We start from the raw sequence: 18688 nt of genomic DNA on the forward strand, positions 1-18688 counted from the left end.
AAACTCTGGGGGTTGGCTACTCCATCTAAACTCTGGGGGGAGTTGGCTACTCCATCTAAACTCTGGGGGTTGGCTACTCCATCTAAACTCTGGGGAGTTGGCTACTCCATCTAAACTCTGGGGAGTTGGCTACTCCGTCTAAACTCTGGGGAGTTGGCTACTCCATCTAAACTCTGGGGAGTTGGCTACTCCATCTAAACTCTGGGGGTTGGCTACTCCATCTAAACTCTGGGGAGTTGGCTACTTCATCTAACTCTGGGGAGTTGGCTACTCCATCTAACTCTGGGGAGTTGGCTACTCCATCTAAACTCTGGGGAGTTGGCTACTCCATCTAAACTCTGGGGAGTTGGCTACTCCATCTAAACTCTGGGGGTTGGCTACTCCATCTAAACTCTGGGGGAGTTGGCTACTCCATCTAAACTCTGGGGAGTTGGCTACTCCATCTAAACTCTGGGGAGTTGGCTACTCCATCTAAACTCTGGGGGAGTTGGCTACTCCATCTAACCTCTGGGGAGTTGGCTACTCCATCTAAACTCTGGGGGAGTTGGGTCTAAACTCTGGGGGCTGGCTAATCCATCTAAACTCTGGGGGTTGGCTACTCCATCTAAACTCTGGGGGGGTTGGCTACTCCATCTAAACTCTGGGGGAGTTGGCTACTCCATCTAAACTCTGGGGGAGTTGGCTACTTCGTCTAAACTCTGGGGGAGTTGGCTACTCCATCTAAACTCTGGGGGAGTTGGCTACTCCATCTAAACTCTGGGGGTTGGCTACTCCATCTAAACTCTGGGGGAGTTGGCTACTCCATCTAAACTCTGGGGGAGTTGGCTACTTCGTCTAAACTCTGGGGGAGTTGGCTACTCCATCTAAACTCTGGGGGAGTTGGCTACTCCATCTAAACTCTGGGGGTTGGCTACTCCATCTAAACTCTGGGGAGTTGGCTACTCCATCTAAACTCTGGGGAGTTGGCTGCTTCGTCTAAACTCTGGGGAGTTGGCTACTCCGTCTAAACTCTGGGGAGTTGGCTACTCCATCTAAACTCTGGGGGTTGGCTACTTCGTCTAAACTCTGGGGGAGTTGGCTGCTCCGTCTAAACTCTGGGGAGTTGGCTACTCCATCTAAACTCTGGGGTTGGCTACTCCATCTAAACTCTGGGGAGTTGGCTACTCCATCTAAACTCTGGGGTTGGCTACTCCATCTAAACTCTGGGGGAGTTGGCTACTCCATCTAAACTCTGGGGAGTTGGCTACTCCATCTAAACTCTGGGGTTGGCTACTCCATCTAAACTCTGGGGGTTGGCTACTCCATCTAAACTCTGGGGAGTTGGCTCATCTAAACCATCTAAACTCTGGGGAGTTGGCTACTCCATCTAAACTCTGGGGAGTTGGCTACTCCATCTAAACTCTGGGGAGTTGGCTACTCATCTAAACTCTGGGGAGTTGGCTACTTCATCTAAACTCTGGGGAGTTGGCTACTCCATCTTAACTCTGGGGAGTTGGCTACTCCATCTAAACTCTGGGGGTTGGCTACTCCATCTAAACTCTGGGGAGTTGGCTACTCCATCTAAACTCTGGGGGTTGGCTACTCCATCTAAACTCTGGGGAGTTGGCTACTCCATCTAAACTCTGGGGAGTTGGCTACTCCATCTAAACTCTGGGGGAGTTGGCTACTCCATCTAAACTCTGGGGAGTTGGCTACTCCATCTAAACTCTGGGGAGTTGGCTCCATCTAACCTCTGGGGGAGTTGGCTACTCCATCTAAACTCTGGGGAGTTGGCTACTTCGTCTAAACTCTGGGGGAGTTGGCTACTCCATCTAAACTCTGGGGAGTTGGCTACTCCATCTAAACTCTGGGGTTGGCTACTCCATCTAAACTCTGGGGAGTTGGCTACTTCATCTAGACTCTGGGGAGTTGGCTACTCCATCTTAACTCTGGGGAGTTGGCTACTCCATCTAAACTCTGGGGGAGTTGGCTACTCCATCTAAACTCTGGGGAGTTGGCTACTCCATCTAAACTCTGGGGAGTTGGCTACTCCATCTAAACTCTGGGGGAGTTGGCTACTCCATCTAAACTCTGGGGAGTTGGCTACTTCATCTAGACTCTGGGGAGTTGGCTACTCCATCTTAACTCTGGGGGAGTTGGCTACTCCATCTAAACTCTGGGGAGTTGGCTACTCCATCTAAACTCTGGGGAGTTGGCTACTCCATCTAAACTCTGGGGGGTTGGCTACTCGATCTAAACTCTGGGGGTTGGCTACTCCATCTAAACTCTGGGGAGTTGGCTACTCCATCTAAACTCTGGGGAGTTGGCTACTCCATCTAAACTCTGGGGAGTTGGCTACTCCATCTAAACTCTGGGGAGTTGGCTACTCCATCTAACCTCTGGGGGAGTTGGCTACTCCATCTAAACTCTGGGGGAGTTGGCTACTTCGTCTAAACTCTGGGGAGTTGGCTACTCCATCTAAACTCTGGGGGAGTTGGCTACTCCATCTAAACTCTGGGGGTTGGCTACTCCATCTAAACTCTGGGGGAGTTGGCTACTTCATCTAAACTCTGGGGGAGTTGGCTACTCCATCTTAACTCTGGGGGAGTTGGCTACTCCATCTAAACTCTGGGGGAGTTGGCTACTCCATCTAAACTCTGGGGGAGTTGGCTACTCCATCTAAACTCTGGGGGAGTTGGCTACTCCATCTAAACTCTGGGGGAGTTGGCTACTCCATCTAAACTCTGGGGGAGTTGGCTACTCCATCTAAACTCTGGGGGAGTTGGCTACTCCATCTAAACTCTGGGGGAGTTGGCTACTCCATCTAACCTCTGGGGGAGTTGGCTACTCCATCTAAACTCTGGGGGAGTTGGCTACTTCGTCTAAACTCTGGGGGCTGGCTAATCCATCTAAACTCTGGGGGGGTTGGCTACTCCATCTAAACTCTGGGGTTGGCTACTCCATCTAAACTCTGGGGAGTTGGCTACTCCATCTAAACTCTGGGGGAGTTGGCTACTTCGTCTAAACTCTGGGGAGTTGGCTACTCCATCTAAACTCTGGGGAGTTGGCTACTCCATCTAAACTCTGGGGGGTTGGCTACTCCATCTAAACTCTGGGGAGTTGGCTACTCCATCTAAACTCTGGGGGTTTGGCTACTCCATCTAAACTCTGGGGAGTTGGCTACTCCATCTAAACTCTGGGGAGTTGGCTACTTCGTCTAAACTCTGGGGAGTTGGCTACTCCATCTAAACTCTGGGGGAGTTGGCTACTCCATCTAAACTCTGGGGTTGGCTACTCCATCTAAACTCTGGGGAGTTGGCTACTCCATCTAAACTCTGGGGAGTTGGCTACTTCGTCTAAACTCTGGGGAGTTGGCTACTCCGTCTAAACTCTGGGGAGTTGGCTACTCCATCTAAACTCTGGGGGTTGGCTACTCCATCTAAACTCTGGGGAGTTGGCTACTCCATCTAAACTCTGGGGAGTTGGCTACTTCGTCTAAACTCTGGGGAGTTGGCTACTCCATCTAAACTCTGGGGGAGTTGGCTACTCCATCTAAACTCTGGGGTTGGCTACTCCCATCTAAACTCTGGGGGTTGGCTACTCCATCTAAACTCTGGGGAGTTGGCTACTCCATCTAAACTCTGGGGAGTTGGCTACTCCATCTAAACTCTGGGGAGTTGGCTACTCCATCTAAACTCTGGGGAGTTGGCTACTCCATCTAAACTCTGGGGGAGTTGGCTACTTCATCTAGACTCTGGGGAGTTGGCTACTCCATCTTAACTCTGGGGAGTTGGCTCCTCCATCTAAACTCTGGGGAGTTGGCTACTCCATCTAAACTCTGGGGAGTTGGCTACTCCATCTAAACTCTGGGGGGTTGGCTACTCCATCTAAACTCTGGGGGGTTGGCTACTCCATCTAAACTCTGGGGAGTTGGCTACTCCATCTAAACTCTGGGGAGTTGGCTACTCCATCTAAACTCTGGGGGAGTTGGCTACTCCATCTAAACTCTGGGGGAGTTGGCTACTCCATCTAACCTCTGGGGGAGTTGGCTACTCCATCTAAACTCTGGGGGAGTTGGCTACTTCGTCTAAACTCTGGGGGCTGGCTAATCCATCTAAACTCTGGGGGTTGGCTACTCCATCTAAACTCTGGGGGTTGGCTACTCCGTCTAAACTCTGGGGAGTTGGCTACTCCATCTAAACTCTGGGGGAGTTGGCTACTTCGTCTAAACTCTGGGGAGTTGGCTACTCCATCTAAACTCTGGGGAGTTGGCTACTCCATCTAAACTCTGGGGGTTGGCTACTCCATCTAAACTCTGGGGAGTTGGCTACTCCATCTAAACTCTGGGGAGTTGGCTACTCCATCTAAACTCTGGGGAGTTGGCTACTCCATCTAAACTCTGGGGAGTTGGCTACTCCATCTAACCTCTGGGGAGTTGGCTACTCCATCTAAACTCTGGGGGAGTTGGCTACTTCGTCTAAACTCTGGGGCTGGCTAATCCATCTAAACTCTGGGGGGTTGGCTACTCCATCTAAACTCTGGGGTTGGCTACTCCATCTAAACTCTGGGGGAGTTGGCTACTCCATCTAAACTCTGGGGAGTTGGCTACTTCGTCTAAACTCTGGGGAGTTGGCTACTCCATCTAAACTCTGGGGAGTTGGCTACTCCATCTAAACTCTGGGGGTTGGCTACTCCATCTAAACTCTGGGGAGTTGGCTACTCCATCTAAACTCTGGGGGTTTGGCTACTCCATCTAAACTCTGGGGAGTTGGCTACTCCATCTAAACTCTGGGGGAGTTGGCTACTTCGTCTAAACTCTGGGGAGTTGGCTACTCCATCTAAACTCTGGGGAGTTGGCTACTCCATCTAAACTCTGGGGTTGGCTACTCCATCTAAACTCTGGGGAGTTGGCTACTTCATCTAGACTCTGGGGAGTTGGCTACTCCATCTTAACTCTGGGGGAGTTGGCTACTCCATCTAAACTCTGGGGAGTTGGCTACTCCATCTAAACTCTGGGGAGTTGGCTACTCCATCTAAACTCTGGGGGTTGGCTACTCCATCTAAACTCTGGGGAGTTGGCTACTCCATCTAAACTCTGGGGAGTTGGCTACTCCATCTAAACTCTGGGGAGTTGGCTACTCCATCTAAACTCTGGGGAGTTGGCTACTCCATCTAACCTCTGGGGAGTTGGCTACTCCATCTAAACTCTGGGGAGTTGGCTACTTCGTCTAAACTCTGGGGCTGGCTAATCCATCTAAACTCTGGGGGTTGGCTACTCCATCTAAACTCTGGGGGTTGGCTACTCCATCTAAACTCTGGGGGAGTTGGCTACTCCATCTAAACTCTGGGGGAGTTGGCTACTTCGTCTAAACTCTGGGGAGTTGGCTACTCCATCTAAACTCTGGGGAGTTGGCTACTCCATCTAAACTCTGGGGGTTGGCTACTCCATCTAAACTCTGGGGAGTTGGCTACTCCATCTAAACTCTGGGGGTTTGGCTACTCCATCTAAACTCTGGGGGAGTTGGCTACTCCATCTAAACTCTGGGGAGTTGGCTACTTCGTCTAAACTCTGGGGAGTTGGCTACTCCATCTAAACTCTGGGGAGTTGGCTACTCCATCTAAACTCTGGGGTTGGCTACTCCATCTAAACTCTGGGGAGTTGGCTACTCCATCTAAACTCTGGGGGAGTTGGCTACTTCGTCTAAACTCTGGGGGAGTTGGCTACTCCGTCTAAACTCTGGGGAGTTGGCTACTCCATCTAAACTCTGGGGGGTTGGCTACTCCATCTAAACTCTGGGGAGTTGGCTACTCCATCTAAACTCTGGGGAGTTGGCTACTTCCATCTAAACTCTGGGGAGTTGGCTACTCCATCTAAACTCTGGGGGAGTTGGCTACTCCATCTAAACTCTGGGGTTGGCTACTCCATCTAAACTCTGGGGGTTGGCTACTCCATCTAAACTCTGGGGAGTTGGCTACTCCATCTAAACTCTGGGGAGTTGGCTACTCCATCTAAACTCTGGGGGAGTTGGCTACTCCATCTAAACTCTGGGGAGTTGGCTACTCCATCTAAACTCTGGGGAGTTGGCTACTTCATCTAGACTCTGGGGAGTTGGCTACTCCATCTTAACTCTGGGGAGTTGGCTACTCCATCTAAACTCTGGGGGAGTTGGCTACTCCATCTAAACTCTGGGGAGTTGGCTACTCCATCTAAACTCTGGGGGTTGGCTACTCCATCTAAACTCTGGGGGGTTGGCTACTCCATCTAAACTCTGGGGAGTTGGCTACTCCATCTAAACTCTGGGGAGTTGGCTACTCCATCTAAACTCTGGGGAGTTGGCTACTCCATCTAAACTCTGGGGAGTTGGCTACTCCATCTAACCTCTGGGGAGTTGGCTACTCCATCTAAACTCTGGGGGAGTTGGCTACTTCGTCTAAACTCTGGGGGCTGGCTAATCCATCTAAACTCTGGGGGTTGGCTACTCCATCTAAACTCTGGGGGTTGGCTACTCCGTCTAAACTCTGGGGAGTTGGCTACTCCATCTAAACTCTGGGGAGTTGGCTACTTCGTCTAAACTCTGGGGGAGTTGGCTACTCCATCTAAACTCTGGGGAGTTGGCTACTCCATCTAAACTCTGGGGGTTGGCTACTCCATCTAAACTCTGGGGAGTTGGCTACTCCATCTAAACTCTGGGGAGTTGGCTACTTCGTCTAAACTCTGGGGAGTTGGCTACTCCATCTAAACTCTGGGGAGTTGGCTACTCCATCTAAACTCTGGGGGTTGGCTACTCCATCTAAACTCTGGGGAGTTGGCTACTCCATCTAAACTCTGGGGGAGTTGGCTACTTCGTCTAAACTCTGGGGGAGTTGGCTACTCCATCTAAACTCTGGGGAGTTGGCTACTCCATCTAAACTCTGGGGGTTGGCTACTCCATCTAAACTCTGGGGAGTTGGCTACTCCATCTAAACTCTGGGGAGTTGGCTACTTCGTCTAAACTCTGGGGAGTTGGCTACTCCATCTAAACTCTGGGGAGTTGGCTACTCCATCTAAACTCTGGGGGTTGGCTACTCCATCTAAACTCTGGGGGTTGGCTACTCCATCTAAACTCTGGGGGGTTGGCTACTCCATCTAAACTCTGGGGAGTTGGCTACTCCATCTAAACTCTGGGGGAGTTGGCTACTCGTCTAAACTCTGGGGAGTTGGCTACTCCATCTAAACTCTGGGGGAGTTGGCTACTCCATCTAAACTCTGGGGGTTGGCTACTCCATCTAAACTCTGGGGGAGTTGGCTACTCCATCTAAACTCTGGGGGAGTTGGCTACTCCATCTAAACTCTGGGGGAGTTGGCTACTCCATCTAAACTCTGGGGGAGTTGGCTACTCCATCTAAACTCTGGGGGAGTTGGCTACTCCATCTAAACTCTGGGGGAGTTGGCTACTCCATCTAAACTCTGGGGGTTGGCTACTCCATCTAAACTCTGGGGGAGTTGGCTACTCCATCTAAACTCTGGGGGAGTTGGCTACTCCATCTAAACTCTGGGGGAGTTGGCTACTCCATCTAAACTCTGGGGGAGTTGGCTACTCCATCTAAACTCTGGGGAGTTGGCTACTCCATCTAAACTCTGGGGAGTTGGCTACTTCATCTAAACTCTGGGGAGTTGGCTACTTCATCTAAACTCTGGGGAGTTGGCTACTCCATCTTAACTCTGGGGAGTTGGCTACTCCATCTAAACTCTGGGGAGTTGGCTACTCCATCTAAACTCTGGGGAGTTGGCTACTCCATCTAAACTCTGGGGGTTGGCTACTCCATCTAAACTCTGGGGGTTGGCTACTCCATCGAAACTCTGGGGAGTTGGCTACTCCATCTAAACTCTGGGGAGTTGGCTACTCCATCTTAACTCTGGGGAGTTGGCTACTCCATCTAACCTCTGGGGAGTTGGCTACTTCGTCTAAACTCTGGGGGCTGGCTAATCCATCTAAACTCTGGGGGTTGGCTACTCCATCTAAACTCTGGGGAGTTGGCTACTCCATCTAAACTCTGGGGAGTTGGCTACTCCATCTAAACTCTGGGGGAGTTGGCTACTTCGTCTAAACTCTGGGGAGTTGGCTACTCCATCTAAACTCTGGGGGTTGGCTACTCCATCTAAACTCTGGGGGAGTTGGCTACTCCATATAAACTCTGGGGAGTTGGCTACTTCGTCTAAACTCTGGGGAGTTGGCTACTTCGTCTAAACTCTGGGGGAGTTGGCTACTCCATATAAACTCTGGGGTTGGCTACTCCATCTAAACTCTGGGGGTTGGCTACTCCATCTAAACTCTGGGGGAGTTGGCTAATCCATCTAAACTCTGGGGGAGTTGGCTACTCCATCTAAACTATGGGGGAGTTGGCTACTCCATCTAAACTCTGGGGGAGTTGGCTACTCCATATAAACTCTGGGGGAGTTGGCTACTCCATCTAAACTCTGGGGGAGTTGGCTACTCCATCTAAACTCTGGGGGAGTTGGCTACTTCATCTAAACTCTGGGGTTGGCTAATCCATCTAAACTCTGGGGGTTGGCTACTCCATCTAAACTCTGAGGGGTTGGCTACTCCATCTAAACTCTGGGGAGTTGGCTACTTCGTCTAAACTCTGGGGCTGGCTAATCCATCTAAACTCTGGGGGTTGGCTACTCCATCTAAACTCTGGGGATTTGGCTACTCCATCTAAACTCTGGGGGAGTTGGCTACTTCGTCTAAACTCTGGGGAGTTGGCTACTCCATCTAAACTCTGGGGAGTTGGCTACTCCATCTAAACTCTGGGGGGTTGGCTACTCCATCTAAACTCTGGGGGAGTTGGCTACTCCATCTAAACATAAACAACATCTACCTGTATCCTGTGTTCTCTAGGTAACCTCTACCTGTATCATGTGTTCCCTAGGTAACATCTACCTGTATCCTGTGTTCTCTAGGTAACCTCTACCTGTATCATGTGTTCTCTAGATAACCTCTACCTGTATCATGTGTTCTCTAGGTAACATCTACCTGTATCATGTGTTCTCTAGGTAACATCTACCTGTATCCTGTGTTCTCTAGGTAACATCTACCTGTATCATGTGTTCTCTAGGTAACATCTACCTGTATCATGTGTTCTCTAGGTAACCTCTACCTGTATCATGTGTTCTCTAGGTAACATCTACCTGTATCCTGTGTTCTCTAGGTAACATCTACCTGTATCCTGTGTTCTCTAGGTAACATCTACCTGTATCCTGTGTTCTCTAGGTAACCTCTACCTGTATTATGTGTTCTCTAGGTAACCTCTACCTGTATCATGTGTTCTCTAGGTAACCTCTACCTGTATCCTGTGTTCACTAGGTAACATCTACCTGTATCCTGTGTTCTCTAGGTAACATCTACCTGTATCCTGTGTTCTCTAGGTAACCTCTACCTGTATCATGTGTTCTCTAGGTAACATCTACCTGTATCCTGTGTTCTCTAGGTAACCTCTACCTGTATTATGTGTTCTCTGGGTAACCTCTACCTGTATCATGTGTTCTCTAGGTAACATCTACCTGTATCCTGTGTTCTCTAGGTAACATCTACCTGTATCCTGTGTTCCCTAGGTAACATCTACCTGTATCCTGTGTTCTCTAGGTAACCTCTACCTGTATCATGTGTTCTCTAGGTAACATCTACCTGTATCCTGTGTTCTCTAGGTAACATCTACCTGTATCATGTGTTCTCTAGGTAACATCTACCTGTATCCTGTGTTCTCTAGGTAACATCTACCTGTATCCTGTGTTCTCTAGGTAACATCTACCTGTATCATGTGTTCTCTAGGTAACATCTACCTGTATCCTGTGTTCTCTAGGTAATATCTACCTGTATCCTGTGTTCTCTAGGTAACCTCTACCTGTATCATGTGTTCTCTAGGTAACATCTACCTGTATCCTGTGTTCTCTAGGTAATATCTACCTGTATCCTGTGTTCTCTAGGTAACCTCTACCTGTATCCTGTGTTCTCTAGGTAACATCTACCTGTATCCTGTGTTCTCTAGGTAACCTCTACCTGTATCATGTGTTCTCTAGGTAACATCTACCTGTATCCTGCGTTCTCTAGGTAACATCTACCTGTATCATGTGTTCTTTAGGTAACCTCTACCTGTATCCTGTGTTCTCTAGGTAACATCTACCTGTATCCTGTGTTCTCTAGGTAACATCTACCTGTATCCTGTGTTCTCTAGGTAACCTCTACCTGTATCCTGTGTTCTCTAGGTAACATCTACCTGTATCCTGTGTTCTCTAGGTAACCTCTACCTGTATCCTGTGTTCTCTAGGTAACATCTACCTGTATCATGTGTTCTCTAGGTAACCTCTACCTGTATCATGTGTTCTCTAGGTAACATCTACCTGTATCATGTGTTCTCTAGGTAACATCTACCTGTATCATGTGTTCTCTAGGTAACATCTACCTGTATCCTGTGTTCTCTAGGTAACATCTACCTGTATCATGTGTTCTCTAGGTAACATCTACCTGTATCATGTGTTCTCTAGGTAACCTCTACCTGTATCCTGTGTTCTCTAGGTAACATCTACCTGTATCATGTGTTCTCTAGGTAACATCTACCTGTATCATGTGTTCTCTAGGTAACATCTACCTGTATCATGTGTTCTCTAGGTAACATCTACCTGTATCATGTGTTCTCTAGGTAACCTCTACCTGTATCCTGTGTTCTCTAGGTAACATCTACCTGTATCCTGTGTTCTCTAGGTAACCTCTACCTGTATCCTGTGTTCTCTAGGTAACATCTACCTGTATCCTGTGTTCTCTAGGTAACATCTACCTGTATCCTGTGTTCTCTAGGTAACATCTACCTGTATCATGTGTTCTCTAGGTAACCTCTACCTGTATCATGTGTTCTCTAGGTAACATCTACCTGTATCATGTGTTCTCTAGGTAACATCTACCTGTATCATGTGTTCTCTAGGTAACATCTACCTGTATCCTGTGTTCTCTAGGTAACCTCTACCTGTATCATGTGTTCCCTAGGTAACATCTACCTGTATCCTGTGTTCTCTAGGTAACCTCTACCTGTATCATGTGTTCTCTAGATAACCTCTACCTGTATCATGTGTTCTCTAGGTAACATCTACCTGTATCATGTGTTCTCTAGGTAACATCTACATGTATCCTGTGTTCTCTAGGTAACATCTACCTGTATCATGTGTTCTCTAGGTAACGTCTACCTGTATCATGTGTTCTCTAGGTAACATCTACCTGTATCATGTGTTCTCTAGGTAACGTCTACCTGTATCATGTGTTCTCTAGGTAACCTCTACCTGTATCCTGTGTTCTCTAGGTAACATCTACCTGTATCCTGTGTTCTCTAGGTAACGTCTACCTGTATCATGTGTTCTCTAGGTAACGTCTACCTGTATCATGTGTTCTCTAGGTAACCTCTACCTGTATCCTGTGTTCTCTAGGTAACCTCTACCTGTATCCTGTGTTCTCTAGGTAACATCTACCTGTATCATGTGTTCTCTAGGTAACATCTACCTGTATCCTGTGTTCTCTAGGTAACCTCTACCTGTATCCTGTGTTCTCTAGGTAACATCTACCTGTATCCTGTGTTCTCTAGGTAACATCTACCTGTATCCTGTGTTCTCTAGGTAACATCTACCTGTATCCTGTGTTCTCTAGGTAACATCTACCTGTATCATGTGTTCTCTAGGTAACATCTACCTGTATCATGTGTTCTCTAGGTAACCTCTACCTGTATCCTGTGTTCTCTAGGTAACCTCTACCTGTATCCTGTTTTCTCTAGGTAACCTCTACCTGTATCCTGTGTTCTCTAGGTAACATCTACCTGTATCATGTGTTCTCTAGGTAACATCTACCTGTATCCTGTGTTACCTAGGTAACATCTACCTGTATCCTGTGTTCTCTAGGTAACATCTACCTGTATCATGTGTTCTCTAGGTAACCTCTACCTGTATCCTGTGTTCTCTAGGTAACCTCTACCTGTATCCTGTGTTCTCTAGGTAACATCTACCTGTATCATGTGTTCTCTAGGTAACATCTACCTGTATCCTGTGTTCTCTAGGTAACATCTACCTGTATCATGTGTTCTCTAGGTAACATCTACCTGTATCATGTGTTCTCTAGGTAACCTCTACCTGTATCCTGTGTTCTCTAGGTAACCTCTACCTGTATCCTGTGTTCTCTAGGTAACATCTACCTGTATCCTGTGTTCTCTAGGTAACATCTACCTGTATCCTGTGTTCTCTAGGTAACCTCTACCTGTATTATGTGTTCTCTAGGTAACCTCTACCTGTATCATGTGTTCTCTAGGTAACCTCTACCTGTATCCTGTGTTCACTAGGTAACATCTACCTGTATCCTGTGTTCTCTAGGTAACATCTACCTGTATCCTGTGTTCCCTAGGTAACATCTACCTGTATCCTGTGTTCTCTAGGTAACCTCTACATGTATCCTGTGTTCTCTAGGTAACATCTACCTGTATCATGTGTTCTCTAGGTAACATCTACCTGTATCATGTGTTCTCTAGGTAACATCTACCTGTATCCTGTGTTCTCTAGGTAACATCTACCTGTATCCTGTGTTCTCTAGGTAACATCTACCTGTATCATGTGTTCTCTAGGTAACATCTACCTGTATCATGTGTTCTCTAGGTAACCTCTACCTGTATCCTGTGTTCTCTAGGTAACATCTACCTGTATCCTGTGTTCTCTAGGTAACATCTACCTGTATCATGTGTTCTCTAGGTAACATCTACCTGTATCCTGTGTTCTCTAGGTAACATCTACCTGTATCCTGTGTTCTCTAGGTAACCTCTACCTGTATCATGTGTTCTCTAGGTAACATCTACCTGTATCCTGTGTTCTCTAGGTAACCTCTACCTGTATCATGTGTTCTCTAGGTAACATCTACCTGTATCCTGTGTTCTCTAGGTAACCTCTACCTGTATTATGTGTTCTCTAGGTAACATCTACCTGTATCCTGTGTTCTCTAGGTAACATCTACCTGTATCCTGTGTTCTCTAGGTATCATCTACCTGTATCCTGTGTTCTCTAGGTAACCTCTACCTGTATCATGTGTTCTCTAGGTAACATCTACCTGTATCCTGTGTTCTCTAGGTAACATCTACCTGTATCCTGTGTTCTCTAGGTAACCTCTACCTGTATCCTGTGTTCTCTAGGTAACATCTACCTGTATCCTGTGTTCTCTAGGTAACCTCTACCTGTATCCTGTGTTCTCTAGGTATCATCTACCTGTATCCTGTGTTCTCTAGGTAACATCTACCTGTATCCTGTGTTCTCTAGGTAACCTCTACCTGTATCATGTGTTCTCTAGGTAACCTCTACCTGTATCCTGTGTTCTCTAGGTAACCTCTACCTGTATCATGTGTTCTCTAGGTAACCTCTACCTGTATCATGTGTTCTCTAGGTAACATCTACCTGTATCCTGTGTTCTCTAGGTAACATCTACCTGTATCCTGTGTTCTCTAGGTAACCTCTACCTGTATCCTGTGTTCTCTAGGTAACCTCTACCTGTATTATGTGTTCCCTAGGTAACCTGTCCAAGACATGTACCTCAGAGGGTTGGACTGAACTGCAGCCACTGGACATCGCCCTGAACTGTGGTTATAACTCCAACAACACTGGAGATGACGTGAGTACATCTCCCCCCCATGCCTCCTGTCTGCTTGTCTGGCACTTACTGAATAATGATGTTTGTCTGAATGTTAGTGCTCAGCACTTTGTGCTATTTGTGGTCGGTTCGATTTCATTGTTTGTTTGTTTTTTACATGAAATACATCTATGCATTATGTGAGTTGAATGCTGTTCCGGAGGGTTGAAGCATGCATGAGAGCACCAGCTGTTCCGGAAGACTGTGTGATCACGCTCTCTGCAGCCGATGTGAGCAAGACCTTTAAATAGGTCCACATTCACAAGGCCGCGGGGCCAGACGGATTACCAGGACGTGTACTCCAAGCATGTGTGGACCAACTGACAAGTGTCTTCACTGACATTTTCAACCTCTCCCTGACCGAGTCTGTAATACCTACATGTTTCAAGCAGACCACCATAGTCCCTGTGCCCAAGGAAAAGAAGGTAACCTGTCTAAATGACTACCGCCCCGTAGCACTCACGTCGGTAGCCATGAAGTGCTTTGAAAGGCTGGTCATGGCTCACATCAACACCATCATCCCAGAAACCCTAGACCCACTCCAATTCACATACCGCCCCAACAGATCTACATATGACGCATCCTCAATCGCACTCCATGCTGCCCTTTCACACCTGGACAAATATGAACACCCTGAATGCTATTCATTGACTACAGCTCATTATTCAACACCATAGTGCCCACAAAGCTCATCACTAAGTTAAGGACTCTGGACTAAACACCTTTCTCTACAACTGGATCCTGGACTTGCTGATGGGCCACCCCCAGGTGGTAAGGGTAGGCGACAACACCTCCACCACACTGATGCTCAACACTGAGGCCACTCAGGGGTGCGTACTTAGTCCCGTCCTGTACTCCCTGTTCACCCACCACTGCATAGCCAAGCACGACTCCAACATCATCAATAAGTTTGCTGATGACACAACAACGATGAGACAGCCTATAGAAAGGAGGTCAGAGACCTGGCAGTGTAGTGCCAGAACAACAACCTCTCTTTCAATGTGAGCAAGACAAAGGAGCTGATCGTAGACTACAGGAAAAGCCGGGTCGAGAGTTTCAAGATCCTTGGTGTCCAAATCACCAACGAAATATCATGGTCCAAACACACCAAGACAGTCGTGAAGAGGGTTCGACAACACCTTTCCCCCCTCAGGAGGCTAAAAAGATTTTGCATGGGTCCCCAGATCCTCAAAATGTGCTTCAGCTGCACCATCGAGAGCATCCTGACCGGTTGCATCACTGCCTGGTATGGCAACTGCTCGGCATCTGCCCGTAAGGCGCTACAGAGTGTATGTAGTGCGTCCAGCCCAGTACATCACTGGGGCCAAGCTTCCTACCATATACAGTGGGGCAAAAAAGTATTTAGTCAGCCACCAATTGTGCAAGTTCTCCCACTTAAAAAGATGAGAGAGGCCTGTAATTTTCATCATAGGTACACTTCAACTATGACAGACAAAATGAGAAGAAAAAGAATCCAGAAAATCACATTGTAGGGTTTTTAATGAATTTATTTGCAAATTATGGTGGAAAATAAGTATTTGGTCAATAACAAAAGTTTATCTCAATACTTTGTTATATACCCTTTGTTGGCAATGACAGAGGTCAAACGTTTTCTGTAAGTCTTCACAAGGTTTTCACACACTGTTGCTGGTATTTTGGCCCATTCCTCCATGCAGATATCCTCTAGAGCAGTGATGTTTTGGGGCTGTTGCTGGGCAACACGGACTTTCAACTCCCTCCAAAGATTTTCTATTGGGTTGAGATCTGGAGACTGGCTAGACCACTCCAGGACCATGAAATGCTTCTTACGAAGCCACTCCTTCGTTGCCCGGGCGGTGTGTTTGGGATCATTGTCATGCTGAAAGATCCAGCCACGGTTCATCTTCAATGCCCTTGCTGATGGAAGGAGGTTTTCACTCAAAATCTCACAATACATGGCCCCATTCATTCTTTCCTTTACACGGATCAGTTGTCCTGGTCCCTTTGCAGAAAAACAGCCCCAAAGCATGATGTTTCCACCCCCATGCATCTCAGCATCCTTTGTCCTCCAAACACGACGAGTTGAGTTTTTACCAAAAAGTTATATTTTGGTTTCATCTGACCATATGACATTCTCCCAATCTTCTTCTGGATCATCCAAATGCTCTCCAGCAAACTTCAGATGGGCCTGGACATGTACTGGCTTAAGCAGGGGGACACGTCTGGCACTGCAGGATTTGAGTCCCTGGCGGCGTAGTGTGTTACTGATGGCAGGCTTTGTTTGTCTAGGACCAAAATTCTCCCCCCAACTCATAAAACTGCTGAAAAATGTATCAAATGGCCACCTACCGACTATTTACATTGACACGGCCCCCTACCTTTGTTTTCTCACTGTTTATTATCTATGCATAGTCACTTTACCCCTACCTACATGTACAAAATAATTTGACTAACCTGAACCCTTGCACATTGACTCGGTACCGGTACCCCCTGTATATAGCCTCCACATTGACTCTGTACCGGTACCCCCTGTATACAGCCTCCACATTGACTCTGTACCAGTACCCCCCTGTATTTAGCCTCCACATTGACTCTGTACCGGTACCCCCTGTATACAGCCTCCACATTGACTCTGTACCAGTACCCCCCTGTATATAGTCTCCACATTGACTCTGTACCGGTAACCCCCTGTATATAACCTCCACATTGACTCTGTACCGGTAACCCCTGTATATAGCCTCCACATTGACTCTGTACCGGTAACCCCTGTATATAGCCTCCACATTGACTCTGTACCGGCACCCCCTGTATATAACCTCCACATTTACTCAGTACCGGTAACACCCTGTATATAGCCTCCATATTGACTCTGTACCGGTACCCCCCTGTATATAGCCTCCACATTGACTCAGTACTGGTACCCCCTGTATATAGCCTCCACATTGACTCAGTACTGGTAACACCCTGTATATAGCCTTCATATTGACTCTGTACCGGTAACCCCTGTATATAGCCTCCACATTGACTCAGTACCGTAATACCCTGTATATAGCCTCCACATTGACTCAGTACCGTAATACCCTGTATATAGCCTCCACATTGACTCAATACCGTAATACCCTGTATATAGCCTCCACATTGACTCTGTACCGTAATACCCTGTATATAGCCTCCACATTGACTCTGTACCGTAATACCCTGTATATAGCCTCCACATTGACTCAGTGCCGGTACCCCCTGTATATAGCCTCACATTGACTCTGTACCGGTAACCCCTGTATATAGCCTCCACATTGACTCAGTACTGGTAACACCCTGTATATAGCCTCCATATTGACTCTGTACCGGTAAACCCTGTATGTAGCCTCCACATTGACTCAGTACTGGTAACACCCTGTATATAGCCTCCATATTGACTCTGTACCGGTACCACCTGTATATAGCCTCCACATTGACTCTGTACCGGTAATCCCTGTATATTGCCTCCACATTGACTCTGTACCGTAACACCCTGTATATAGCCTCACATTGACTCTGTACCGGTAATCCCTGTATATAGCCTCCACATTGACTCTGTACCGGTACCACCCTGTATATTGCCTCCACATTGACTCTGTACCGTAATACCCTGTATGTAGCCTCACATTGACTCTGTACCGTAACACCCTGTATATAGCCTCCACATTGACCCTGTACCGGTACCCCCTGTTTATAGCCTCCACATTGACTCTGTACCGGTATCCCTGTATATAGCCTCCACATTGACTCTGTACCAGTAACACCCTGTATATAGCCTCCACATTGACTCTGTACCGGTACCACCCTGTATATAGCCTCCACATTGACTCTGTACCGGCACCCCCTGTATATAACCTCCACATTTACTCAGTACCGGTAACCCCTGTATATAGCCTCCACATTGACTCTGTACCGGTAACACCCTGTATATAGCCTCCACATTGACTCTGTACCGGTACCACCCTGTATATTGCCTCCACATTGACTCTGTACCGTAATACCCTGTATGTAGCCTCACATTGACTCTGTACCGTAACACCCTGTATATAGCCTCCACATTGACCCTGTACCGGTACCCCCTGTTTATAGCCTCCACATTGACTCTGTACCGGTATCCCTGTATATAGCCTCCACATTGACTCTGTACCAGTAACACCCTGTATATAGCCTCCACATTGACTCTGTACCGGTACCACCCTGTATATAGCCTCCACATTGACTCTGTACCGGCACCCCTGTATATAACCTCCACATTTACTCAGTACCGGTAACCCCTGTATATAGCCTCCACATTGACTCTGTACCGGTAACACCCTGTATATAGCCTCCACATTGACTCTGTACCGGTAACACCCTGTATATAGCCTCCACATTGACTCTGTACCGGTAACACCCTGTATATAGCCTCCACATTGACTCTGTACCGGTAACACCCTGTATATAGCCTCCACATTGACTCTGTACCGGCACCCCCTGTATATAACCTCCACATTGACTCTGTACCGGTACCCCCTGTATATAGCCTCCACAATGACTCTGTACCGGTACCCCTGTATATAGCCTCCACATTGACTCTGTACCGGTACCCCCTGTATATAGCCTCCACATTGACTCTGTACCGGCACCCCCTGTATATAACCTCCACATTGACTCTGTACCGGTACCCTCTGTATATAGCCTCCACATTGACTCTGTACCGGCACCCCTGTATATAGCCTCCACATTGACTCTGTACCGGTAACACCCTGTATATAGCCTCCACATTGACTCTGTACCGGCACCCCCTGTATATAACCTCCACATTTACTCAGTACCGGTAACACCCTGTATATAGCCTCCACATTGACTCTGTACCGGTACCCCTGTATATAGCCTCCACATTGACTCTGTACCGTAATTACCCTGTATGGAGCCTCCACATTGACTCTGTACCGGTACCCCCTGTATATAGCCTCCACATTGACTCAGTACTGGTACCCCTGTATATAGCCTCCACATTGACTCAGTACTGGTAACACCCTGTATATAGC

At 47.6% G+C, this 18688-nt stretch overlaps 1 protein-coding gene across 1 annotated transcript in view; it reads left to right on the top strand.

The window, feature by feature from the left end:
- The window catches only part of vipr1b (vasoactive intestinal peptide receptor 1b), a 244545-nt gene that overhangs the window by 179425 nt on the left and 46432 nt on the right, over positions 1-18688 (top strand). The window contains exon 4 of the mRNA XM_052517592.1: positions 13543-13643. Within this exon, the coding sequence (XP_052373552.1) occupies positions 13543-13643 (101 nt within the window). The remainder of the gene's footprint in view (positions 1-13542; positions 13644-18688) is intronic.

This window comes from Oncorhynchus keta, unplaced genomic scaffold (assembly GCF_023373465.1).
Source record: "Oncorhynchus keta strain PuntledgeMale-10-30-2019 unplaced genomic scaffold, Oket_V2 Un_scaffold_8670_pilon_pilon, whole genome shotgun sequence".
NCBI lineage: Eukaryota > Metazoa > Chordata > Actinopteri > Salmoniformes > Salmonidae > Oncorhynchus > Oncorhynchus keta.